The 27,836-nt window shown below is 38.7% G+C and overlaps 1 protein-coding gene across 10 annotated transcripts in view; it reads right to left on the reverse strand.

The window, feature by feature from the left end:
* The window catches only part of Rp1 (RP1 axonemal microtubule associated), a 370,803-nt gene that overhangs the window by 221,825 nt on the left and 121,142 nt on the right, over window positions 1-27,836 (reverse strand). For 8 of the 10 annotated variants that reach the window (XM_040741511.1, XM_040741505.1, XM_040741509.1 and 5 more), the window contains exons 7-15: window positions 18,156-18,307; window positions 14,727-14,805; window positions 11,001-11,076; window positions 9,531-9,607; window positions 9,405-9,436; window positions 9,120-9,249; window positions 7,058-7,161; window positions 5,434-5,610; window positions 2,948-3,160 (exon numbers count right to left, since the gene is read on the reverse strand). In XM_040741511.1, the coding sequence (XP_040597445.1) occupies window positions 2,948-3,160; window positions 5,434-5,610; window positions 7,058-7,161; window positions 9,120-9,249; window positions 9,405-9,436; window positions 9,531-9,607; window positions 11,001-11,076; window positions 14,727-14,805; window positions 18,156-18,307 (1,040 nt within the window). Of the gene's footprint in view, window positions 1-2,947; window positions 3,161-5,433; window positions 5,611-7,057; window positions 7,162-9,119; window positions 9,250-9,404; window positions 9,437-9,530; window positions 9,608-11,000; window positions 11,077-14,726; window positions 14,806-18,155; window positions 18,308-27,836 lie in introns of those variants that run through there. The other 2 variants (XM_040741510.1, XM_040741512.1) reach the window with 2 other exon arrangements.

The following is a 27,836-nucleotide window of genomic DNA, read 5'->3' on the forward strand; positions in this document are numbered from 1 at the left end:
CCTGTCTCAAAAAACGAAAAAGTAAAAGTAAAAGAAATAAAGTAATAAAAGTCAAATAAAGAGGAAAATACACAGAAGGTCTGGATACTGTATGTTATTGTGTTGTCTTTGAATTGTTTGACTGCTGAGGAAAGAGCAACAGCTGCCAACAGACGGTTGATTATAAATGCTATTGGATTAACCCAATCTATGTATTTTGAAAAGGCCTTGACTTCAAAATTTAAGTCTAAGGAAAGGTTACTTTGGAGAAGAAGTTCTCTTCTTGTTTCCACAGAATATGAAAAGCTGTGGATTCCTTCCAGACTAATATGGTAGGTTGATCAAGCAAGACCCCCTGAAGCAGTGGCCCAGGTGATTCAACATCCAAAAACAAACTAGATGATGCAGCCTCAGCTGCTAAGGCCAGGATTTAGCCAGGTTTCTGTGTTTTCCCCATGGTATTGTCAGCACCCCCCAAACAGCAGGAGGCAGTTTGGAGAGAATGGCGCCCAAATCCCCAAATATTGTTTATAAATGTTTTTTGTCATTCAAATGTGATTGGTTACAAATGATTCATTATCACAGCCAATCTCTTCCTAAAGGAAAAAAAGGAAATATGAGATAGAAATTAATACTTTGCATTGGTATGGATTTTGATTTATTGATAAAATGTAAGGTCAGTAGTTATAGGTATATTTCTTCTCTTGTTTAGGTATTGTGTTTATATAGCTCATTTAAAAATGCAATGTATAAGGGCTGGAGAGATGGCTCAGAGGTTAAGAGTACTGACTGCTCTTCCAGAGGTCCTGAGTTCAATTCCCAGCAACCACATAGTGGCTCACAGCCATCCATAATGAGATCTGGTGCCCTCTTCTGGTGTGTAGACATACATGAGGCAAGATGTTGTATTCATAATAAATAAATAAATCTTTAAAAATTGCAATGTATAATTAAATTCAGATTGTAGTCACCTATTATAGTCAAAACTTACAGTTAGGTTAGTTAGGTTTTCTAGATATAAAGAGATAATTTAGATGGATAGATATTCTTCAGACTTTTCAAAGACCTACAGAATATGGCATTTAAAATGGTTTAGAGTTTTTTCATGACAGTGAGACAAAACTGCTCCTGGCAAAACCAATTATGTCAGAAAGGAAGATGAGCATCAAAGAATCTCATTATGGAGTTTGCCTTCAACATGGCAAGATTAGCCATTTGGACAAGAAACTGCCTTGCCTGGACTGTTTGATTGTATGCTGTACAAACTGGACATGCAGGACCCACAGGAAAGTGACTGCTGGATTTGCCAAAACAAGATGGGCCATTCCTGAAGGATTCCTGCTTCATGGAAGAGTCTGCCAGACATTCTGCAGAACACAGAAAAATGACTGACAAACTGCAACACAGGCAGACCATTTAAAACTTCCTGCTTCACTGAGAAGTCTGTCAGACACACTGTGACCTATGGGCTGAAGATGGATACTGCAACGTTACAGAGGAACTTTGAATGACTGTCCAGGCAGCGAGATGTTGCTGTCAATTCTAGAGTTTATTTATTATCCTTCTGAGGACTTTGATGGAGTGTGAGACAGATAGTCATGGTTTTATTTAGTTATGATAAAAGATAAGTTACATATAAAACCTTAAACTCACAGAGATAGAATATATTATAGAACATTTTCTTTAAATTTTGCCAAATATTAATGGACTAAATACTGTTAACTGTTGTTTTACTTGATAACTGTTTTGTTATATATAATTTGACTATGTTAAAGCTAAAACCTTTCTTTTTATTTAGACAGAAAAGAGGAGATGATGGGGGCTGTCCTTCTGTATATATGTTTGTCCAATTGTTTGTTTAATAAAACACTGTTTGGCCTGTAGCCAGTAGGGGCAAGAAGATAGGCAGGACTGAGAGATGAGGAGAATTCTGGGAGAAGTGCATTGAGAGAGCCTGCCAGAAACAGAGGACATGTAGCCAAAAAGGAGTAACACATCCAGGCATTCTCTGGAAAGCTAAGACCATGTGGAAATACAAAGACGTATCAAAATGGATTAATAATTAAGAGAGAGCTAGCCAATTAGAAGCCCAATCCATCGGCCAATGGTCTCATAATCAATATAAGTATTTGTGTGTTCATTTGGGGCTGAAGCAGCAGCCAGTCCTGGAAGGACAAAAAAAAAATCTATCAATAGTATATAGCAAGTTACAGACTAGCCAGGACTACATAGTGAGGCTCTCATTACATATGCCTCTCACCCAAGGAAAATCATTCCTTTATATTCCCTTCAATAGCCTTCCTAAGGCTTAAGATTGCTAAAGTCAGGTTTTCACTTAGAATTTAAAATTACTTACTCATGATGTATGGAATTTTCAGGGGTGGGGATTCAGGCACTAAGAAGAAAAAAGAGACAGTAAGTTGGGACTCTTTAGAGACTGGGTTTGTGGAGCAGGCTTGCAGAACAGTAACAGCAGAAGATCAGAGAGCTCATTAGAAATGAAGGCATTCATCCAGTTGTGGTGACTACATATGCCTGGAAGCCTGGAACACAGGAGACTGAAGCAGAGGACACAGCCATGAGTTCAAGATTAGCCTGATGAAGACGGGTAGGAAAGTAGAGGGAGAAAAGGTATAGGATAGGGTATCAAGAGATGGAGATCTCATCTCCTAACCAGAGTCTTTGTCATCACAATCAGCTTTGAATACAAACACAACTCCAAGTATTCTGTATGTGACAATATTTCAAAGATCATCATGGAGTTAGTCTTTGTCTAAGTACACCAGGCCAACAGCTACCCTCCCCACTCTGAAACACCGTACAAAGAGAGCATGCCACATGTGTTATCCAATTTTCAAGGTATTTTTAGATAAAACATAAAATCAATGCACTCAGAAAGTGCTGTTCTCATGGCTATTACACACAAGTACCCTAAACAATTGCTGAGAGAAATAAGAGAGATGCTTACTGTTCCGTTACAGTGCCCATCCTTAATCCTCAGGAACATCCGTGCATTTTTCACACTTTCAAACATGCAAATCCCAGAACTGACTCTATGCACTCTCCAGTAGGATTGTTCTGACTGGTTGCCTGCACCAGTGCAGGTCCCATCGGGCTGTAGACATAGGGCCTGACACAAGCTTGTAGCTAGCATAACCACAGCGCTGTTGAGGAATATTCCCTTCAGAGAAACAAACAGAAAAGCAGTACATATGAGAGTCTCATTCTGCTAGAAGGAGACGGTTACAGAGAGGGTGCAGCAAGACAGATCTTACCAACAGCTAGCAAATGAAAATGAACAAACAAATAAATAACAGCAGTAATAGCAAACCAGAACTTATAGGTGAATTTATAGCTATGATTACTTATTGAGAAGATAATGTTCTGAAGCTATAGACACTTTGAAAAGTAAGATACAAACATAAATGTTTCTTTCATGAAATTTTAAACACTATTAGCAAATAATTTCAATATTCATACAAAGCAAAATTAGAAAAAGAAACCATGCTGGGTACCTGAATTATAGAATGCATTGCATGGATATCAGTTAAATGGATGAATATAGGAAAGATAGAAAAAAAGCAAATACAGCTAAAGTATATTTGAATAATCCTTGTAATCCTATCTTAAGAAGAATGTATAAAAAGCTCTTGAAATCTCATCAGAAATATACTCACACCACAAGGACTTGGCTAAGACAAACACAAGATCAGTCATGTGGGTTCTCTAGTGTGGAACCCCCAAATCACAAGATATGAATATGGGAAACAAAACAATCAAAAGTAATCCATACTAGCAATTGAGAAAAACTCTGTTTATCCCTCTAGAAAACCATCAGGGAAATAATATGTCAGGGACATAAGCACAGCTGACGATAATGCTGAAGAGAGCAAGGTAGTAAAGACATTAACATTACCTACAGAGGCCTAGCTTTGGCCTCAATTTCTGACCTGTGATCTCTAAGCCCTGGAGCATCATGCCTAAAAGGAGTGTCTGGCTGTGTATGGAGGCCTTGTGCCAACCAGAAAGTGGCAGTGTGAATTGAGGTGATTTTTGTGGCATACCTTGACAGTCAGCCTACTGAGAACATGGAGACTAAGCCCAGCCACATGGACTCCTGCAGTTGCAGAGTGTGGAGCCTAGTACTCAGGTGAATTTTCCTGGGTAGCAGAGCTGTTGGAATACCTCTGCAAGCCAACACTGAGAAATCACGCCTGCCTGACTCCATGGGGAAAGGGCAAGGGCAAATTCTGAGTTATCTGCTTTTCAGGGGCTCAGCTCTATATCTCTCCCACCTCACCGATTAGATCTGTGTCTTTTTTTTCAGTGATGAATCAAGGACTGAGAGGTTCCATGGTTACAAGAGTTCTTCCAGTGAATTATCAAACCTGACTAGTGAGCCCAGGGACCAAGCTGCAGTAGAGAAAGACATGAACAGGTGTATACCATGCCCTCTAATAGTACATCTGCCTTAGCTGCCACAGGAGCAAAAACAGATAGATTTCCAGAAGAAAAAAGTTGGTGAATATTTTCCTTCAGCCTTAAAAATTTGTATCTTAATTCTTAGACTCAATTTCTAGTTGTCAAAGCCAGGAAAATGAAAGATACATGTCAACTATATAGTATACTATTATATGCACAAGGAGTAAAATAGAAAAAGATCATGTGTTTAATACTTTAAAATATACATATACATAGTAGATCCTTGTTTCAATGCTGTTGAACTTAGGATGAGTTAAAATTGCTTTCTTTTGAATAAAACAATGTGAACAAGTACTTTAGAATAATGATAAAATATTTGAAAGGCAGGCTTGGGTTGGAATCATAATCCACCCTTTACTAATTACACTCTACTAGCCAACACTCAATATTCCTGAAGGTCTTTTCCTTTACCCTTAAAATACTGATGATTTTATCAAAATTAGTCTTGTACATGAAAAAGCTTTCTGAAAAGGAACACAAATAAGCAATCCTATTAATTAAAGGTATTTATTAGAATGGTATTTTATTATATTAGAATAGCTTTTATAGAGAGAGAAATATACATTTTATCAGAATAATATTTAAGTAAATTCAAAAATGCATGCTATATGAAAAGAGATGTAAATAAACATTAGGTCAAAATCATGAGTATCTAACAATCAAGGAGTACAGATTCTAATGATTCGGAAAGTTCAATAGAAGAATTGCTGGGATTGCATTATGAATTCACATTTGCAGCTTAACCTCCAACTTCCATTAGGTACAGGATGATACTGCCATCACAGTCTCATTATTGCTAAAAATGTGGCCCAGGTGCTTTTCAGAGACAAGAAACAGAATGGTAATGGCATCAGTGCCCCCTAGTGGAAAGAGGTCTGATTGCTGCAGTATGAGTCAACTCCACACCTTTCGATAACACACAAGAAATCTGGGTCTGGATCTATAAGCCCTGATGATTTTTGTCGAGTTTACCTTAACAAAAACCAAGAACTCTTTTGAAAGTTCTGCATAGCCTACAGATGATTCATCAGCTATTTTTCCTTGACGATCAACAACCAGGGTATGACCCGGACACAGCGCTGACTCAAGCAGGGCACAGCGGTTGGGCTGATAGAGTACCCGCAGCTCGGTGAGGGCTCCTCCACTAGGCTAAAACAGAATGAGAGAAACCAACCCTGAAATAGCAGGAAAAATAATTGAGCTTAAAATCTCCTGACATCAGTGTATAAATAATCCCTGAAGTAGGCATCAACTCACGCCATTGTCACTCTCACATTTAGTACCCAACTTTACTGGCAGTGACTTGTTCCAAGGACGTGCTTTGGAAGCAAGAACCCATGAAGACCATTGCATACGAATCACTCTGCTGTCAGGATGAATTGATGAGATGTAATAAGCATTTTATCCTTACTTTTTTTTTTTTTTTTTTTTTTTTTTTTTGGTTTTACGAGACAGGGTTTCTCTGTATTGTTTTGGAGGCTGTCGGTCCAGCCTGGCCTCGAACTCACAGAGATCTGCCTGTCTCTGCCTCCCGAGTGCTGGGATTAAAGGCGTGCACCACCACCGCCCGGTTCCTTACTTATTCTTTATCTAATTATTTGAGTCCTTGTCATCTAAGACTGCTTGGGACTGAAAAGTGAAATTAACAACATTTTAGTCTCATTCTATATTTGCATTTAAACTACATAACAGTGTTAGAAGAAGGTACTCATATTCCTGGGCATGTCTGAGGACCTATTCCATGCCCACTCTGTGCCCCACAGAGGAATCATGGCTCACTGAATACTCCTGAATGGCTGGTCCCAAGACCAACCTTGAGAAAGTTCATTTAGCCAAGGGTGGCAGATACTAACAGAGCTATTGACCTTTAAACCACTCAAGATTTCACCAGAACATCACAGTGGACAGAGTGAATCAAACCATAAAGTTCGAGGCCCCATGCCAATAAAACCTGTATGAAACAGATAAACTCTGACAGTACCTGACAGAATTCCCCACTAGCTTATTGGCGCACTGGGATGGTGGATGGGTCTTTATAGACACTACACCCTGAACCATACACCCAGCCCTCTAATCTCTACACTGAATTAAGTAGAGTCCACCACATTCATATTGACTAAGTGTTCACTAAGGCCTTGTTCATGTACTATGAAGCACAGTGCAGGGTTTCTTTGTAAGTCCAAAGCAGACAAGAGACGACTTCACAAAGAACGATAGCTTGATTAATCACTTAGCCTGAACTGACATTAGAAGTTTATTTAATGATATTTTTCCTTGTTAAATGTGGGCTTGAATCACTATATAACATTATGTGAGGCAGATTGCCTGCTTCTATTCACTACACCATAACCCTGAGAGCCTCAGCTCTATATATCATGTCTACTTGTGTTAAATAGTATAACATGAATTCTCTCAACAGATAGATTAACAGATTAGAGATCATAATGCATATTAGGATTTAACACACTGCTTACCAATTATCCTATGTGGCGTCATTTTAAAAAGAAATGCTGTAATCTCCACACTTAGGAGGGCAGGGCAGGAGCCTGGATTAATGTAAGTGTGGTCTGTATCTCAAAAAGTCACTAGTACTCACCATTCCAGTGACAACACTATTGTCAAAGGCAAGGGACAGATGCCTCATCTCATGACTTTGGAAAATGCATATATTCCCTTTGTTGAAAATCACATCGAAGAGACCTGGAAAATATTCTTAATTATGTAACAAGCACTTGAAAAATTCCTTCCACTGAAATCTTATAATAGTATATTCTAAATATTCCAGTTAAATGTTTACAACTAGTAAAGAGGTAAAGAATCTCTCATGATGTATATGAAATTCATAATATATGGTACATACTTTAGTTTGCTGAGGTAAAATGTATTTGAACAAAATAATTTTTAAAATAAATGGTTTCTTGAGCCATGATTCATTTCATTTCCTAATAAGTGCCTGAAATTTAGTTTTCTGTGGTGTGTGTGTGTGTGTGTGTGTGTGTGTGTGTGTGTGTGTATGATACCTTATATCGGCACACATAGATAAAATAAGTACATAGATTAAGATACATAATATAGTGTGTACATAGAATTATTTCATTGTCACAAAATTTGGTAATTCTAAATTGAACCTGTCTTTCCTATCTATCCTACCAACATAGCCCACTTTGCATTAATTAAAACATTGAAGCTTGTCAAAACATATCAAATGAGAGAAGACTACAGTAGCTATTCAGTGATATAAGTTCCTAAAACTCAATTTTTAACAAGGAACTACCCAATTTACTATATATACAGATTTACTAGCATTGAGCAATGTAATTTATAAATTCAATATTTATATTGTATTATAACTAACTACATGGTTAATAATTTTAGCTAAGAGCCAAGTCTGATACAGAGGATAACTACAGATGCCTACATTTTAAAAAATCATTATGTATTTACAATTTAAATTCATTTAAAGTCAGAGTCTTAAAAGTGAAATGTTCAGATTATCATTCAAAATAGAAAGGCATTTGCTTAATTTAACCTGTAACTGATAATTTGTCTAATAATAAAGTACATATTGATGCTTTATAACTAAACACACTTGCGAAATTAAATCATGCTAGTGAGCAATTACAGATATCCTAGACATTGACATGTTATAAAATGACGCAAGAAGTAGGAGGCAGGAATCGTGACACGAATCTGAAGGGACATTAAGTAAAGCAACCTTGAACAAATCACTTTGTGCCTCAATTTTTTCATTAATAAGCTCAAGATAGCAATTTCCTAAGGAATATTGTTCAGATGATCTACTAATTAGGTGAACTAATGAGGTGATGATGGAGGGATCTACAACTGTGCTAACGAATTTTCAGTTTAATTCACTTTCCCATTTGGCTTAATGATTCCATAAATGCCAAAATCTGTATCTGTACCGTGTAGTATTTCCACCAACTGTCTTGGTCCTGCCAAGCTGTCTGAGCCCCCAAATAACACACAGGACGCTATATTAATTATGAAGCTGTTGGCTGTTTGCTTTGTTTCTTACTGGCTAGCTCTGACTTAAATATTTAACCCATAATTGCTAATCTGAGTATTTCCATGTGGCCTTCACTTACCAGAGGAAGGGTCCACATGTTGCTTCTCCCCCATCCTACATTATGACTGTCTGAGCCTCTCTCTCCCAGAATGCTCCTGAACTCCTAGTCCCACCTATTGGCCAACAGTGCTTTATTCAACAGCCAATAAGAGACAGATTTAGAGAATGACATCTCCCATTATATATCCATAAGTGTATGTTAAATTGTATTGTTTTTTTAAAACATCATAATTACTTTATTCCACTTTTAAAAATATTGTATTTTTTCAGTTTGATGTGTATGGGTGTATTCCAAGCATTTATGTATGTGTACCATGTACTTTCTTGATGTCTGTAAAAAAGAGGATATCAGATTCTCTGAAAATAAAGTTACAGAAGATTGTGAGCCATCATATGGGTGCTAGGAAAGAAACCTGGGTCCTCTGCAAGAGCAGTGAATGTTCTTAACCACTGAAATAATTTAATAAAAAATGTATAACGAATCAGAAGTGTTTCTGGCCATGCCCACCCATGTTGTTTCATGTGACTTCACTGCAGTGAAGTTTTGAATGCAGAACATGTTCACTTTTACCGTATCTGTCTGTCTGCTCTCCAACAGCATCAACCATGCCATCAGGATGTAGACGGACAAACCCTCCAGTAATCTTGTTGTAAAACTGAAGAGTATTTCCTCTCCTGAACTTCCAGCTCTCGGCTGCCCACTAAAACATAAGCAAAGCAGAGACCATCTGAGAGCACACAAAGAGAAGAAACTGCTAACCAGCAGTCCTTAACAAAATGGCAAACTGTTTTTGTTTAACACATCAAACAGCTATTTGAAATTATTTGTGCTAAGTCATTTAAAATAAAATCTTACTGTTTCCTTTCTCTTAAGTTCTAGTTTCTTCCCTGGAAATATAAAGAAGTTGATTAATTTCCAGAATGTTATACTTTCTTTAGTCATCATAAAACTTTTTCCATGCATATTTATGATGACACTCACTCACAGAGAAGATAGTATTATCCATAGCATACATTTCTCTGACAATTCTACCATCATCTTCTCCTTCATCCAACCATCTGTGGAAAGAAAAATGCATCAGTTATCTTCAAGCTTTTTATTTACCCAATCCATTGGCGCTTATCTTCCCAAGTCAATAACAGAAAGCAGGAATGGGGGAAATGCATGGGTACAGAGTTACTGAATGGCACTGAGTCAATGAAGTTGTTCAGTACATGTGGAAAAGATATTCCTTATGTTACAGAAAGAGTGTGAGGGAGGGAAGAGCCAACCACCCGCAGGGGAGTCAGTCAGTTCTACTGCTACTTGCCAATGTCATAGATTTTTATATCTGCTGAAATAATAACTTTGTCTGTTCTTTGGCTACCAGCTGCAGTTCAAGCTCTAGTCAGTTATTTAGACAATGGCTGTTATTGGTTCCATAAGAAAAGGGGAAGAATACGAGTACTGAAAGAAACATTAAATTTGTCACTGCTGCTAGAGAAACGAGTTAGCAGTCAAGGCCCAATAGCAGTGGGCCACTGGTTTCATAAGGGTTACAATTAACATTTATTATACAAATTGAGGATTTTTGAAGGTAAGTTTGAACTTCATCAGAGAGATCACATTTTCACATCAATGCTTACTTTGCTGCAAAGGAAAAACATGCTTTAAGCTCCAACAAACTTTTCCAAAGTATTCCATTTCAGTCACAAGAATTGATTGTACATAAAGTTGAGAATATTTTTACGTAGAAGATTGCCCTAAAGATTAACATTCTCAGACTTGGTCAAAGGAGCTTCACTTTGCAGTGAATTGTGAGGCTCATGCACAGACTTGGAGCTGGTCAAGTTATTGAGGTCAAGTAACTGTTGAGTACTCATACTTAAACAGAACACCCATATTACCTCCTCTAAGGCTCAAATAAAATCATGGAAGATTGGATAGAGAGACTGAAAGAGCTGGATGATGGGGGGTATGAGGTACTTTTAATAGATATGACATAGCTGTGACACAGTGAACTCACAGTAGCTGCAGTTGCCTGTACAAGACCCAGTCTATATGCATGCAGTTATAAATGGACTCATGCAGCCATGCCTGGCATAGGTAATAGCAATCGATGTCTACCAAGAGAGTTATCATCTATAGCTCCACATACTTGTGCTTATACCTGGTTAAAACTAATGGGACACAAAGCAGAAACAAAGCCAACAAAAGAACCCATGAAAATAGGGTGGCACTTCTTGGGAGGAGAGTGGAGGTTGGTAGAACAGAAGAAAGATAATAGAGAGGTGGGGACAACGTATTATATATGGGCATTAAACTGTCAAAGCATAAATTAATAAAAAGAATAATGTTTGTAAATGTTATATAACAAAACCTCAGGAACCAGGAATAATTGATAAACTAGTTCTCATCAGTATATGAATTTACAACTGTCTGATATGAACTGACTTGGCTATGTAAACACACCTGTGACAGAAGAATGCATACTCATGGTTGGTAGTGGGATCCCTGATGACAACATCCTCAAGAAACCAGCCATTTCCTAAGAAACGATTTAAGAAGGTAAAATATATTAATGGATATGTAGACTATGTGTATTGTTGCATGATTTGGGTAACAGGTCTCAATTTTAAATAAATTCTGGGCAACATCAAACTCTACTACTTCCAAAAAGATGTTTGTAACAGAAGGATAGTGGTAGACATGTTGACATAGTTCAGCAAAAGTATAACATTGTTTTAAGGATTTTTATGTCATATATTTCAATATGACTTTCCAAATAAATATAGCATAGTCATGTCCTTGGTTTCAGAAATTATATTTATAATCCTAGACCTAACATCTTTAGGAATATATGCTTCATGAGTTAGCAATACTTTATATTTCCATAAAATTACCAAGATTTCCCAAATACCATGTAAGTCTATATAAACAAAATATATATTTTGGAAATGCTAAAAATACAGTTACTTATAATGTATCTAAGAACTCAGACAAGTAAAGATTGGTACATATAAAGACTATAATCTCTTCTTTTTTAACTTGCAAACCAAAATCGGATAAAATATAATTTTATTTATTGGCAATAATAGAGTATTCTAACTACTGATAGTAGTTTTGTCTGCACACAGAGCCATCTCAAAATATACCCTTTTTAAATTAAATTTCAGAACAAAACTTAACAAAGCTGGTGCAGCCTCCCTTGTCTGCTCTCTGCCTTGCTCCATGCCTCCTCATGCTTCACTGGCAGGCAGTGGCAGGCTCCCCACAGTTCCCTAGATGACTGGTTCTCAAGCTGCAGTAGACATTTGAGTCACCATAGTCAATGATAATGAGCACTGCTGGCCCATACCGAGTTTCTGGATCAGGAGGGTTGAAATATTCCAGTCTGTCAAAGGAGGTTTCCAGGACATGGAATTTTCTGTACTAAGACCATAACAAACCCAAGAAAAATAGGATGGTTGGCTACCCTAGATTTCAACACACCACTCTCACCACTGGACTTGGTAGTTTATAAAGATCACAGATTTACTTCTTATTGTTGTAGTAACTGTGAAGTTCAACATCAAAATATAGAGTGTTTTTCTAGAAGAACTGGATGAAATGACAGACTATGGATATCCCCATGGAGGGCCTCACCTCCCTGGGGAAATGAGGGGATAACGGGAGGGGGGGTTTGGGGAGAGGACACGGGAGGAGGGAAGGGAAAGGGAGAGGGACCTGGAACTGACTTGTGAAGCAACCTTGTTTCTAATCTAAATTTAAATTTAAAAATAAATAATAAAAAAAGAAAAAAAAATAATCTACCAAGTCGAGGCTATTTTGAAGTAGACTATAACCAAAATATTGAGAACCTGCTACCTATTATTTTGAGCCTCTTCAGGAAATCAGACAATAAAGATACTACTGTACTACTGTATTACATTATAATTGTAGTAAGGATCTGCATTTTGCTTCAGAATTATAGAGAAAACTGAAAGTACACAAGGGGCTGGTATTTTTTTCAAGGCAGGGTTTCTCTGTGTAACAGCTCTGGCTGTCCTGGAACTCACTCTGTAGTTGAGGCTGGCCTGTAACTCATAGAAATTCATCTGCCTCTGCCTCTTCCCAAGTGCTGTAACTAAAGGCATGCACTACCACCACCAGTTGGGGATGAATTTTTAAGGCTTTTATAAATTTATAAAATTTATTAAATTTTAGATTTTACTACATTGTAATTAGAAAATGTGGTCTTTGAGGCAAATTTACTGAGGTATTATCTTTTAATTTTAAAAAGAAAATAAGAGTATTTGGCTCATAATTTTGAAAAATAAAATTTCAATAGAAGGGTCCAGCTCTCATACCATCCACCGATATTTCATTTGGAGTCTGATAAACTATAAAATGATTCATGGAGTTTTAAGTCTGCACAGATCACACACACTTGAAAGTATAATTAAGTACCTGGTTAACCTTTCAAATTTTGAAACATGATGAAATTTTGTTGTGTGTGTGTGTATGTGTGTTTTCATTTCTTCTTGACTCTTCATATATTTGCTTAAATGCTATTGGTTAAGTAAAGTCTCAGGAGTATTAAAGCTGCATTGGGGATCATAAATGTTAACAGAAAATAATTTTCTTTACTGTATCTTTAATGATTGTCACCTTAAATTTTACTCTATAAGATTATGAATAAACTCCTTTAATTTTATTTACACATTCCTAGTATGTCACAAATATAACTATCATTTTCAATATTTAATGTCTCCTGAGTATAACACATGATTCAAAGTGAGAATTTTTATGCTGAGAATTTCTACTCTTGTTTAGAAAAGTTAATTCTGAAATAAGGCAATATATGACTATGTGGCTCTTCAAATATTATATAATTAGGGCACTGTCATAAAAGCTACTTGAAAGTCCTCTGGCTCCTGGAGGAGTGACTCATCACTTGACTGTTAAACCATCTGACAACTAACAAAATGACAATATGCAAATGATGGATATCTGATTAAACTATAAATAAATTTTGTCCAATAGAGACTACTTCAAAGGTATATTTTTATAGTCTATAGGAAACTGACCCTATTTTACTTACTTTATGGGTCTTATGTGGTGCTGTTTCTAGTCTTACTAATTATATATCTAATGTTATGGGGGCTTTCATAACCACTTTAACCAGCTTTGTTAATTTACCAATCCTCCCCTTCATTATTGAAGTAGACATTCACTTTATATTCATTTTATATTTGTGTGAGACCTGTTACTAATGTGGAAATTATATTGACACATTTTAGTACATCTCTGTTTTTATTCATTGTAGTTTTGTTTTTCAGTATGTGTCCTTCATTCAAATGCATTTCTTTATAGTATGGTTGCTTATGAAATAACAGTAAATAAGTTCATTAGAAATGTTTGAATTAACTCAGAGTTAATAGGAAAACTGGGAAGACACATGAACAAAATGGAAGTAGGAAACACATACAAGTTCTTACTGTCAAGATAGGTGTCTCAACCCAGCACCGTTGGATAAAGACGAGCCTTTAAAGAAATATCATTGCGGGAAACACTGCAGTTACCATCATCATTTCAGGGAGACATAATGGTTACCTCCATAATTTCGAAGAGACACTCTGGTTGCCTCCATCATTGCAGGAAGACACTGTAGTTGCTTCCATCATTGCTGAGGGATGTTGTAGTCGCCTCCATCATTGAGGAGAGACACTGTGGTGACCTCCATCATTGTGTGGAGACACTGTGGTTGCCTCCATCATTGTGTGGAGACACTGTGGTTGCCTCCATCAATGTGGGGAGACACTGTGGTTGCTTCCATTATTGTGGGAAGACTCTCTGGTTGCCTCCATCATTGCAAGAGACACTACAATTGCCTCCATCACAGGCATACTCCACAACATTCACATCCAAATACCACTTTCAAAATGATTCTTTCTGGCATCCAAGGCCTATTATATGGCATCCACTCAGTCAGCTTACACCATTTTGAAGAAAATACATCAATTTAATAGGAAGTCTGGGGAAATATTTTTATTTCAATAAGACATATAGGATTCTCCTTTCCTTCCTTCCTTAGCGCTTCCTCTCTAAAGATTGTCTTTCTATAAGTTTTTCCTAGTCTTTACTAGATTCATGCAGAGTTTCATATAGATGGACTAGAAAGTAGACATTCATTAGAGCTCTGTGAAGGAGCCTTACCTGGTCCAAGGCCATCATGGCCTATCACAATCTTGCATAAATTTCCAAGGTTTACAGCTTCTAGGAAGAAGGTATCAATCTGCAACCAATAAACAAAAAGTAATTAGATATAGATTATAATTTTGCTTTTTTACCACAAATATAAATTCAGATGTGGCAAAACTCACTTGTAAAAAGTAAGCTCATGAAAAAATATATGAATCTGCCTACAGTAACAAAATGAAGACAAGCTGTGAGAGTGACCTGGCTGTGACACCAGTCCCCTGATTGACAGCCAGGGTTAATCCAACTAATCTGGCTGTGATTCTAATTCCAGTTGAGTTGACAATTAAGATTAATAGTCACATCCTTGAAACAGGATATGACTACACTTAATGCCCCGGCTTCCAGCTACTGTCCATGGGTCAAGTCTTTTAGTCTCCATTTAAGAGCATAAGCAATAGGGCCTAACATGTAGGCACTTTATACAGCTCTCCCCTGTGACTTGCTCCACATTGGAATTATCCCACAGCTAAGCATCTTTTTTTGGGGTTGATGGGATCTGAAGGTCCCTGGTTGCAATAAGGAACATAACAAAATAGTTGGAAGTGTGAATTCTGAACTGGAGTACAAGATTTGCCATAGAACCCTCCTGGCTTTATAAAGACAATGAGAGAGAGCTGATAACAGTTGCATTCTCTAAGGAACAAGATTATTTGCATAACATACAGCTGCTTCTCACAAACTGGCTTCCATCCTGCCTGTTCAGTTGCTGACAAACTTTGCAATAACTTAGTGTTCTTGGGGAGAAACAGACAACACTTGGACATAAACAACATTTTTAAGCTCTCCTTGGTGATACAGGGTCATAACCAGGAGAGAAACTAAGGCAATAGTATTTCAAATTCAAGGCCAGCCTTCCTGGCTGTATCCTAGACAAACTAATTGAGACCCAGTCTGCAAAAGTTTTTTTTAAGCAAGGGCAGACATTATATCTAAGTGATACAGCACTTGCCTCTCTGGCACAAAGTCATAGATTCAACATCAAATGCTAAAACATTGAGTAATGATAAGTAAACATGAGTTTAGACTAACACCAAGTCTGGAGCTGGCAAGTTTACTTGCTGTGTGAAACCAGACTGACAACATGGGGCATGCAGGATTTGAACAAATACATAAAATCCAGAGACATAAAGAAGGAAGGTGATATGCTCTAAACACAATGACAAAATAAATCATAAATAAGTCTTAATGAAATGGAGAAAATTAAAAGTAACAGCCATAAAGATTTTAGGCCAGGAGGAGCAGTGAATAAACAAAATGAGAATTTTGATAATGAGGATGTACAAAGAAAGCTTTGGGTACACAGGCAAAAATAACTTCCTTTTTTGCCATTGTTGAGCTTTTGTGTTTTTCTTTTGGAGAATATAATTATTTTTCTTCCTTCTCTTTCTTCTTCCAAATTCTCTTAAATATCCCACCCTGCTCCCCTTCAAATTCTTCACCTCTTTTAGTCAATGATTATTATTGTATGCATATGTGAATATATATGTACATGTATAATACATATTCCTAAATATAAGCTATTGAGTCCATATGATGTTCCTTGTATGTGTATTTTCTGAGATGACAGTTTGGACTGGACAGGAAATTGTTGTGTTCTTCTCTGGGGAGGACTACCTCACCCATTCCCAGCCTTACGTTGGTTGCCTATGGTTCTTTGCGTGGGCTTCAAACTTTGTGGGCTTTCCTCTGTCTACCTTATTGGTATCATCCTTATTTAGCCCACCCATGAGTGGTCATGTCAGTGAGACATTACAGGTGTAGCTTCTGAGGTTGCTAGGAGACACATTCACTGCAAAATCCCTGATCCACTGTCTCTTACAACCTTCCTACTCACTCTTCTGAAAGGATTTTATGCTTCAACAATAACAGACAAAATTAACTCACTTCAAAACTACTAACAATTCTTCCTATGTAATTAGACAAGTATATATGAATTGTTGAACATCACTCATTATTAGATAAATGTAAATTAAAGCTAAAATGATCTATAACCCATGCTCACAAGAATGACCATTGCTTAAGAAAGAAAATGGCATTGTCCATCATTGATAAAACTGTGAAATATTATAATCACTACTGGAAACAAGATGGCAGTTTCTCCAAGATTAAAAATAAACTAGCATATAGCCCAGTAGCTCCCTCCTCAAAGTAACTGAAGCAATTATCTCAAGAATATTTGTAATTCCATGTACTATTTACAATACTCACAAAGTGGAGGCAACCCATTTATCTATCCATGAATGAATTTATATGTGTTGTGTAGTATATAGCAAATTCAATATTAATCAGTATTTAAAAGAAGAAAATTCTATCACATATGACTTCATAGGTGAGATTTAAAGATATTGTGCTAAGTGAAAAAAACAGTTATAAAAATTACTGTTATTCAGTTTATATAAGGTATTTAAAGTAGTCAATTCACACAAGCAGAAGAACAGGAAAAGTAAATTGCGTAATTTTAACTGAATAATTATAGATTTACAGCTTTAGAAAATGAAAACTTTCTAGGAAGCATTTTATACATGAGACTATAGATGCTTCTTTAGTTAAGATGTGGTCAAACTCCAATAAATCCATTGTAAGCTAACGTGCATTTAATAAATCTAATCTATGGAACATCTGAGTTCAGCAATATGTATACTAGAAAGCCTTACCTATTGCTCCAACAAATATGTGTCTGAGTAGGTACTATGGCTCATTTATGTCCCTCAGCTTTGCTTAAGTGTCCCACTGTGCACCTCTAGCTTACAAAGGCAAAGAAAATGTGAATAAAAGTTAAAAATCTAAAGGGCTGCTTTCTACTCAGTGCATGCGACATTCACCTCCATCTTTTTGTCTTTCTACTGAAAATTTTTAAGTCAAACCATCTAAGAGGAATGTCATCTGCCTTTATAAGCTACTTGTCCCTGTTTGCTTTCTGTCTCAACAATGGAACACTCAGACCAAACCGAACCAGCGGAAGATAGGGTTGCTTCAACATGCCAATCACCATCTATCATTGAGGGAAATGTAAGCAGGAACTCAAGTAGGAGCAAAGGCTTGAACCATGGGGGAAAGCTGCTCACTGACTTGCTGGTTTTGTATACAACCCAGGACCACCTTCCCAGGCATTACACCACCCACAGTGGACTATGGCCCTCACACCAATCATTAATAAAGAAAATGTCCCACAGACACATACACAGTCCAATCTGTCAGGGGCAATTCTTAATTCAGATTCCCTCTTGCAGAGTGTCTTTAATTTGTTTTATTTTGGCAAAAACTAACCAACATACTACTGAACTATGTGTTTCAAATGCACAGAATGGCCACAGTGCCAAATTCCATGTGTTCTTATCACAATAATACTTTTAAAACCAGACAAAGTAATTTTCGTTTACTTACTTGTCCTCTTAAAAACTTTAAAGCGCTCTTTGATCTAAAAAGTTTCCTGGATCCTGTATCTCCTTTTTCCCCATAGATAGAAAGGTAGACATTTGCTAATGTTCCAGCATTCCAGAGCTCGCCTGTTGTAATATACACCTCATATTTGGTCACTGCCAACAAAAGAAAATAAATTTAAGTGCCACAAGTTACTGACATAATTGCAAATTCAGGTCCTACATATAGTCCAGAACCCAAACTTTCGGTAAGATGTAACAAAATATGCCACCTAGACACTGCCATCCAATGTAGTCACATGAGCTTCCTGAAGTGATCTCCTATGGAAGCACACAGAGAGAAGGCCAGTACAGTAAAGCAAGCATCACTTCAACCTTGTTCTTTCTTTACAGTTTCCCAGCCTGGACTCAGGGCACAGGAAATATGGAGGTAGGTACTCACCGAATCAGAAGTCTCTGGTTTTGACCCAGAAAGCAAGAGATATAACTGCTAACATAAAGACAAAGCAAAGACACTAACTTCTTCCCATTTTCCAGCTTCTGCAGTCCCAGTGCCTACACCAAGAAGCCAAAAGCCCACATTTTGAAAGAGAGGAAACTTCCCTTCTGTTCAGTGGAGCTAGACTGCAATAAAATGAGTCATCAACTCCCAATGCCTATTTTACTTTTTCTTCCTTAGACAAAGGAAGACTGAAAGTATATAGGACAATACAATTAAACACCAGGTTTTCAGTCACTGGAACAAAAAGATCGGGACTTGAAGAACTGAGCAGATGTTTGAACAACAGTCCACAAAGTCATATGAGATCTGTGACCTGGAACTAACCAGAGTAGTCAACTGCATTCTAAAGCAAATCTATCAACATTCTTTCTAAAGCTTATTAAGTAGAAACTCAAATCTCCAGTGTCCAAGATACAGAATAAAATCACTCAAAACAATTAGCAGTCTTAGAAATTACAACTCATGTGTAGATTCTAAAGAGACATGACCAGCAAGGTAGCAGCTGCATTGACTCAGCTGATGACATCCAAATGATACTGGCATTGCATAGCAAAGACTTTAGAGCATTTATCATACAAATGCCCCACCGATAATTGTAAAGGCTTTTAAAGCAAAATAACAAAACAAAGTCTCAGCCAAAGAAGACCTGAAAATTTAAAGAAGATCCAATTAAAGTTTACAGAACTGTTGAAACCCTCCAAAGCAAAATTTTAAGTTCATGGAATAGTCTCATAAGCAAACTAGAAAGGATTTGATGGAGAAATGCTTTAAAAGTGACCAGAGGCTTCTGAATGCCTTGCATGGTGCTCCCGAGGCAAAGAAAGCTCTGATGGCAGAGTTCTGGGTACTCTTCCACACCATCTTCCCACATGAGTTCCATCCTTGGTATCTGAGCATCAGTGACCTTTCACATGTGCCATTCATATACAAATGGGATTTGCTAGGAGGAACCACCAAGAGCTGTATTTATTTTGGAGAACAGCTACTTTTGCAATCATCCTCTGAAAGTTAATAACATGTCTCTATTAAAGTTATGCCTCAGAGATATGAGAAGTCTGGTCTAGACATTAATTGTGTGCATTAAAGTTATAACTCAGAGATATGAGCAATCTGATCTAGACATTAATTGTGTGCACTAAAGTAACTCAAATTTTTGTTGTCCTAGTACATAAAAAAGTTACATTCACAGTGACCAGGACCAGTGCCACAAAACTGTAGTGCCAGATATTCAGGAGACTGAGGCAGGAAATAACCTAGACCCTGATGTTTAAGGCCAATGTGTGCAACATAACATACTTTAGACTACATTTCATTTTTAAATGCTATGTTCATACTATATTGTGTTGTATTTAGTTCAGTTTAATGGAACTTAGTCTAATATTTGTGCATATTAATTTTAAAATACACCATTATGAAAAATAAAAAGCTAAAATCATTTGAACCATCTCTCAACCATTCTATGTTCGGCCAGTGGAGGGTCTTTCTTTATGTTAGTGGTGGCCATCTGGTCATGACAGGGTAGATGTGGCAATTTCTTAAAACTACATAACTACACTGACTGATTCTCCTTCTGACAAACACTTTATAGCACACAATGCCATCTGACAGAATTTTCCCACACTGGACTTTCTTTCAAAACTGTAGTCAATCCTCTCAAATTATGGTGTTCCTATATCAGATATATTAATGTAGAATTCTAAATTCATTGTTACTATTTCAACAAAGTTCATAAATTCTTCACCAATAATATTTCCTCTCACGAACCATTTTTCTTTTTTATCCAAAAAAAGGAAATTTTTCATTCTTTAAAGTTTTGTCTTGAGATTGCCTCAAGCAATTCAGTCACATCTAATGTCTTAGGGTTTTTATTGCTGCAATGAGACACCATGACTAAAAAGCAATTTGGGGATGAAAGGGCTTATTTAGCTTATACTTTCTCAGCCCTGTTTATCATCAAAAGACGTCAGGACAGAAACTCAAACAAGGCAGAACCTGGAGGCAAAATCTAATGCAGAGACCATGGAAGGGAGCTGCTTTCTGTTTTGCTCCTTAGGGCTTGCTCAGCCTGTTTTCTCAAAGAGCCCAGGACCAGAAGCACAGGGATGGCACCACCCACAATGGGCTGGTCCTTCTTCCATCAATCACTAATTAAGAAAATGCCCTACATCCATGTCTTATGGAAGCATTTTCTGAATTGAATTTTCCTCCTTTCACTCTATCTTGTGTCAAGTTGGCATAAAACTATTTAGGACTTCTTTGAATTATGTAGCTAATCCCACCATATCTGCTTTGAAGTCTCCAACTTCTGAAAGTCATCCTTGAGGGTTATAATAAACTTCTCCAAACTCCTGTTAGTATAGAATTGTAATCTCTTCTCATCAATAATGAATATTCATAATGGCATATTGAGTGATGACTCCTTTGTAGAAGACTTTGCCAAAATTCACCAGAAGAATCAACATCTGTATTTCTTAGACAGACATTATGACTTAAAATTGAAACAATCATTTGGTCCATGGGATGTTGTGTTGATGGCATGAAAACATTAGTCCTATTGTATATCTCATCAGAGCTATTGGCTGACCAGTAGCATTGTCAATGAGCAATAATATTCTGAAAGGATTTTTCTTCTTAAACAGTGTTTAAATAGTGGACTTAAGGTGTTCAACAATTCATATTCTAAACAGATGTCTTGTCAGCTATGCTTTGCTGTCCAGTTGTAGAGCACAGACAAGTGCTGTAGAGTATCACCCACAGTAGTTCTGGGATTTTCAGAATAGTAAATTACTGCTAACTTCAAAGTATAGTGTCCAAATGCATCCCCTAATAAGAGAATCAGTCTACCTCAAGACCCAGCAATACCACTCTTTCCATATACCCAAAAAGACAAAAAAAAAATCCGCACAGCACAGTCCTACCATGAGAATGCCTGTTCAACAATGTTCATTGCAGTATTATTTGTAATATCCAGAAACTAGAAATAAACTAGATGCCCATCAACTGAAGAATTGATAAAGAAAATATGGTACATTTATACAATGGAGTACCACTCAGCAGTAAAAAAAAAAATGACATCTTTAAGCTTACAGGCAAATGGATGAAACTAGACAAAATCATCCTGTGACCCAGTGAGGTAACCCAGATCCAGGAAGACAACCACAGTGTGCACTCATTCTTAAGTGGCTATGAGATGTAAAGCAAAGGACAACCAGCCACAAAGTGCACAACCCCAGAGAAGCTCGGTAAAAAGGGGGACCCTAAGAGGGTCAGGCATAGATGGCCCCAGGAAGGGAAAATAGTTAAGATCTCCTGAGTAAACTGGGAGTGGGTAGAAGGGGGGATGGGAGATACGAATATGAGCGATCAAGAAGACCGAGTTGGGAGAAGAGTGGAGGGGGAAGCAATAAAAGAGGTATCTTGATAGAGGGAGCCACTATGAGGTTAGGAGAAACGTGGTGCTAAAGAAACTCTCAGGAATCCAAAAGGATGACCCAAGCTAAGACTCCTAGCAATAGTGAAGAGGGTGTCTGAATGGGCCTTCGCCTTTAATCAGATTAGTGACTACCCTGATTGTTGTCACAGAACCTACATCCAGTAACTGATGGAAGCAGATGCAGTGCCCCACAGCCAAGCACTGGACTGAGCTCCTGGAGTTCAGTTGAAGAGAGGCAGGAGGGATCATATGAACAAGGGTGATCTAGAGCATGATGGGAAAAACCACAGAGACGGCTGACCTAAGCTAGTGGGAGCTCACAGACTCTAGACTGTCATCTGGGGAACATGGCATGTGATTGAACTAGGCTCTCAGTTATGTGGCTTGATCTGTTGGGGGTGCGGGTGGCAGTGGCACCAGGACCTATCCCAGGTGCATGAACTGACCTTTTGGAGTCCATTCCCTGTGGTTGGATACTTTGCTCAGCCTTGATACAGAGGGCAGGGGCTTGATCCTGACTCAACTTGGTGTGCCAGACTTTGTTGACTCCCCAAGAAAGGTCTTATCTGAGGAGTGGATGGGGGTTGGGAAAAGGGAAGTTGAGGGCAGAAGGAGGGGAGGGAGGGGGAACTGGGGTTGGTATGTAAAATAATTTACTAGATAAAATAAGAGAATCAGTCTGTTCCTTGAAGTTTTGAAGACAAAAAATGACTCCTCACCAGCTGCAGCACTAGGGAGAGTGGGCACAGCACCTCGCCTGGGCAGCACACTAGAGCTGACCCTGTTGGCATGAGAGCAAGAAATCTGTCCCCACTCCCTCCCTGATGCCATTGGTTGGCAAAGGCAAGGGAAATATTCCACTCCCCCATACACACCCCTTGCTGCCTGCAACAGTAGGGAAAGACAGCGGGCCTGCCCCTCACCAAGTGCAGCAATCAGGAGAATATGCCCTGCACCTCACCTGAGCAAAACCATAGTGCTGGCCCTGGTGGTGTGGGTGTGGGTGAGCCAGACCTGAGGGTATGAGGGCAGAACTGGCTCCACCCCTTGACACCTGCCACACTGGGTGAGCTAGCAAGGGCAGTGCTGGAGAACTCACCTGGATGGTGACAATGAGAAACCTGGCAGGATGACGAACCCGGCTACCACCCAGGCCCAGAACCACGACCACAAGGTAGCCCATCACCCACCACATCTGTGAACTTCTAGAGCATGTGAAGGTGCCCAATCTAAAGATCCAAAGCTATAGAATCTCCAGAACACAAGGCCACAGCAGGGTATCCAAGAAGAGTCCCAGTGAGGGCCCATTATCAATAGTGTAGCAGAAGGCAGAGGCCTTGAACCAGAACAATGACTCACTGCAGCGAACACTCACAAGTAAAGACGGACTCACTGTATCACACTACAGCTTCCATGCCAAGATTTTTAAATTTAATTTAATTTTTGTTTGTTATGTTGTTTAGCTTTGGAGTCTTTTTTTCTGTTTGTTTTCCTTTTAAATTTTGTTTTGGGGAGGTTGCAAGAGAGAGAGTGAAAACACTAGAATGGGGAGATGAGTGGGATCAGAATACATTATGTGACTCAACCAAATAATCAAAAAATCATATAGAATCAATAAGAGCACAGAGATTCAATAAGAGGATTTTAGAAAGAAGGAAGAAAGGGAGGCAAGGAGGGAAGAGGGAGGAGGGAGGAAGGGAGAGAGGGAGGGAGGGAGGAAGGGAGGGAGGCAGGGAGGGAGGCAGGGAGGGAGGGAGAAGAACTCTTAAGCTAACATGAACTGGAGGATGGGAGGCAGAGAGATTTTCCACTAAAATCAGCAACAAGATTAATCTACCATTTGTTTCACTTCCATTCAACACATCAGTGGAAGTTAGAGCTAAAACCTAAGGCTAAACACATGGCTAAATCAAAGGGAGGCTCCTGTGTCAGAAGAAAAGACAGTCTCATACATATAAACCCAAAAGGTTACACACAGTAAAATCTGATAAAATAGCAAAACTACATTCAAAAGGAGTTGTGTTATTATACATTACAATAAGCAATCCAAAAAGGAAATAAAGAAAAGGGCTACATTTTTCCAAATCTTTTTACTAAATATTTTATTTAAAAGTCATGCATGCACATAATGTGTTTAGATAAAACCCACCCACTATTTTCTCTGATTCAATTCCTCTTCTATCTCCTTCCACCTTTCCCTGACAACTTCTTGTGTACCCTCCCTCCTCCCCGCTCTTTAAATACTACAGGTTTCATTTCGTGCTGATATGTCAATGGATGTGGTACCATTGACTGAAGCATGGTAAGCTCTTAAGACCTGCATACCTCAAAAGAAGTGACTTTCCTTCCAGGAGCCATTGATTACCAACAGCCCCTCAAATAGGGGTGGAATTTAGTGAGTCTCTTCCCCATCCACTGGAACTTTGGCTGCATTGACGTTATGCTGTTCTTATGCATACAGCCATAACCACTGTGAGTTCATCTATGCAATAGAGCTATCACAGCCAGCAAATACTCTTTCTTGCTACCGGCATTCACCCACTCTGGCTCTTAACAACTTCCAACGTCTTCTTCTACAACAATCTCCAAGCCTTGGGTGGAATGGAGTACGATATAGATATCCCATTTGATCATTGTTGTTCACTGTATTTATCATCATCTACTGAAAAAAGGAACTCTGCGATAAGGGTTTAGAAATCCTCTACTCTATATTTATATTCATATTTACAAGAACTTAAGGCAGTTTATTACTATATGCATTCAGCAAAATAACGATACAAGGTTCTAGGTTTTCCCTATGACCTAACCAGCCACAGGTTTTGGCCCTGTTAACAGCAGTAGGAATTCCATCTTACGAAGAAGACTTCAACTGCAATAAAGAAAAGTATCTTGGTTATTTCCGTAACATTCTTACCACTATTGCACCTGTAGTTATTATATTTCCGCATGGTATGTCACTATATCAAACAGTTCACAAACAGATTATGACATTTCTTCCCTGGTAGTATGTATAGAATCTTCCAGAACTATGAAAACCAGCAAATAGGAAATGAGGCTTTCAGTTTGACTTCTCCATACCCTATGTCTCAGGGATTTGGTGTCTTCAGCAACAGGGTGTGATTATCAAGTTCCCCAAATCCCTCCCTCGCAGAATACTTTGGTTGATCTTCTGGGACAGATGACTGAAGATTGATAGTGCTCTGGGGCCTTTATTCCTGAACCCCAACTACATAGTTCTGATCACAGTGGATGAGTCTAAGGTCGCAGTCTTGGTGGCAGGTAAGCCAATCTCATTTGTCTCAGTATGGAGGCCTCATGGTCAGTCCTGCCTTCCTACTCTAGCAAAACTTAGCCTTCTCAGGTCTCTGTATTGGGTTTGTTTGTTGGCCCTACAACACAGCAGTTCCCTTGTTGGACATAATCAATGACTTTCAATTCTACCCTTCCTTTGTGGTAATATCTTTCTGCCCACACTGCCCCTTCATTAGGAGGACACCTAATGCAATCTCTCCATCCCCCCCCACCCTGGCCATGTCCCTCATAGCCATATACTCTCTTTGTCCTCTCCCACATTTTCTCAAAGCCGAAACCCATATCTCTCCACCCTCCTTTACAAGGCCCATAGTAAGGGGCATTTCTAGCCCTGTTCTTACTTCCTATCACATTCACATATACTCAGCCTTTTTGTTGTTGTTCTTGACACCCATCCCTCTTAAACAATGAATGGAATTAAATCCAACCATTATTCATGAACTCACTCTTACTGTAGTACTGCTATCCTTACAGTAATTGAGACAGATGACTCCTACCACTTGGTTCAGGACTCTGCCTCATTATCACTGCAGTCCTCCCTATTTGCCCTGTCATTCACAACGTATACATGGTTCTGCCTCACATCCTCTTAATCCTGTCCTAGATTTAAAGGATGTTTTGTTTTCTGTGCTGCTCCACCCTTACTTTTATGACTTCTTTGCCTTTATTGGCCCAAATCTTCAGGAAAGGTAGAATGAGCTAATGCCATCATTAAACCACAAACTAACATTTACCCTGGATCCACCACTTTTTCTTGTTCTAGCCAGGATAAGATACACACAACACGCCGGGCGGTGGTGGCGCACGCCTTTAATCCCAGCACTCGGGAGGCAGAGGCAGGCGGATCTCTGTGAGTTCGAGGCCGGGCTGGACTGACAGCCTCCAAAACAATACAGAGAAACCCTGTGTCATAAAAACCAAAAAAAAAAAAAAAGATACACACAACACACACACAGACACACACCTGTGTTCCTCATTTTCTTAGCCCTTTCGAGTTCATAGATGGATACCCCTTCTTGCTGAGTAATCTTCTTCCCCCAGAGTCGACATAATTACATGATTACTTTAACCCTCTCAAGCACCTCCCCCCCCCCCCCAGTTCATCCAACTAATCTATCTCCCATCCCTGGAGAACAGGTATACATTAAACAATCCCATTCCCAGAACCTCCTACTCTCCTAGACTAGGCCTCACCGTTCACTCTGAACGTGGCTAATCTCCAAGGAGTCATCAACAGGGTTTACCTTTCAGCTTGAATGAGCCAAACCAGCACAAGGACACTCACATGAAGAGAAGTATGATTCTTCCCCCTCAGTGCCTCTTAAATTTAAGATTTCCTGTATTCCCACACCTCTCCCAATACAAAATGCTTATTTTAAGATTGTTAGTATCCTTTTCCACCATCCTCTCACCCCTCTACACATAATTATGCTCTACTCCTCCATGTACTTGGCATTTGGATGTTTTAGTCACTGAAAACAGCAGCAGCAATGATGGTAAAGTCCTCACCCCCACTTTCTGTCCTCTCTCTGGCTGCTCTATTAGCCCAGCCCTCTATTTCTGAGATAACTGATTATGACCCACGGTACCCAGCCTAACTAAAATAGGTACAGAACCTAACAAAATACCTGTCTCACAAAAGACCGCGTACAATCATGGTTCATCACATATTGACCTCACTGAGGCAGCAGGTCCTTCCTGGAGGAGCCAGTACCAAAGAACCACAAAGGGAGGGAGGAAAATCCAATCCCCCAAAGTAACTGCAAACAAAGAATATGTTACCTTCACCACCATAGGCCCTGAGATCCCCACTGGATTGTGGGTATAAAGGGTATTATGACTATTCATAAGTCTCACTGAGTTGGTAAACATAAAGATTATTAGACATCTCCAGCCTTTTTACAGTCAGTCCCATAACAGATGGACTTGGAGGCTACAGCAGCTGCTAGAAATCAATTACAATGAAATCCTCCCAAATTATCCTTTAGGAAACGTCCTAAAGTGCCTCTTTAGTATGCCTCAAATCACTCAACTCTTTCCCTTGTGTTTCTCTCTAAAACCCACTAATGACAGTAGTACCCCTCATTGGAATCATCCTCCTCCTCACTCCATGTCTTGGCAATGCATTAACCAGGTAACCAAATCATCCAAGAGTTATGCTAACTGCTCCTAACCTGTTCATCTTCCTCCCACATCAGTCCCTACGCTCTCCTGAAGCAGATGCCACACTATAATTTGAACAGGCCCCTGTCCATCAGAAAGTAGATAAAGAAGACTAGCAACACCCTGTAATCAATAAAAGGCTGGTATGATAGGCTGGCCCAAGTCCCTGACCAAGAGAGAACCAGCTCCTTCCAGGAAATACAAACTGCACATTCTGCATGTCTCAGAAGTCTGGCCCAAGACAGCAGCATCCTGTTATCTAATTTCCACAGCAT

Source organism: Mesocricetus auratus, unplaced genomic scaffold (assembly GCF_017639785.1).
Source record: "Mesocricetus auratus isolate SY011 unplaced genomic scaffold, BCM_Maur_2.0 Super-Scaffold_6730, whole genome shotgun sequence".
Taxonomy (NCBI): Eukaryota; Metazoa; Chordata; class Mammalia; order Rodentia; family Cricetidae; genus Mesocricetus; species Mesocricetus auratus.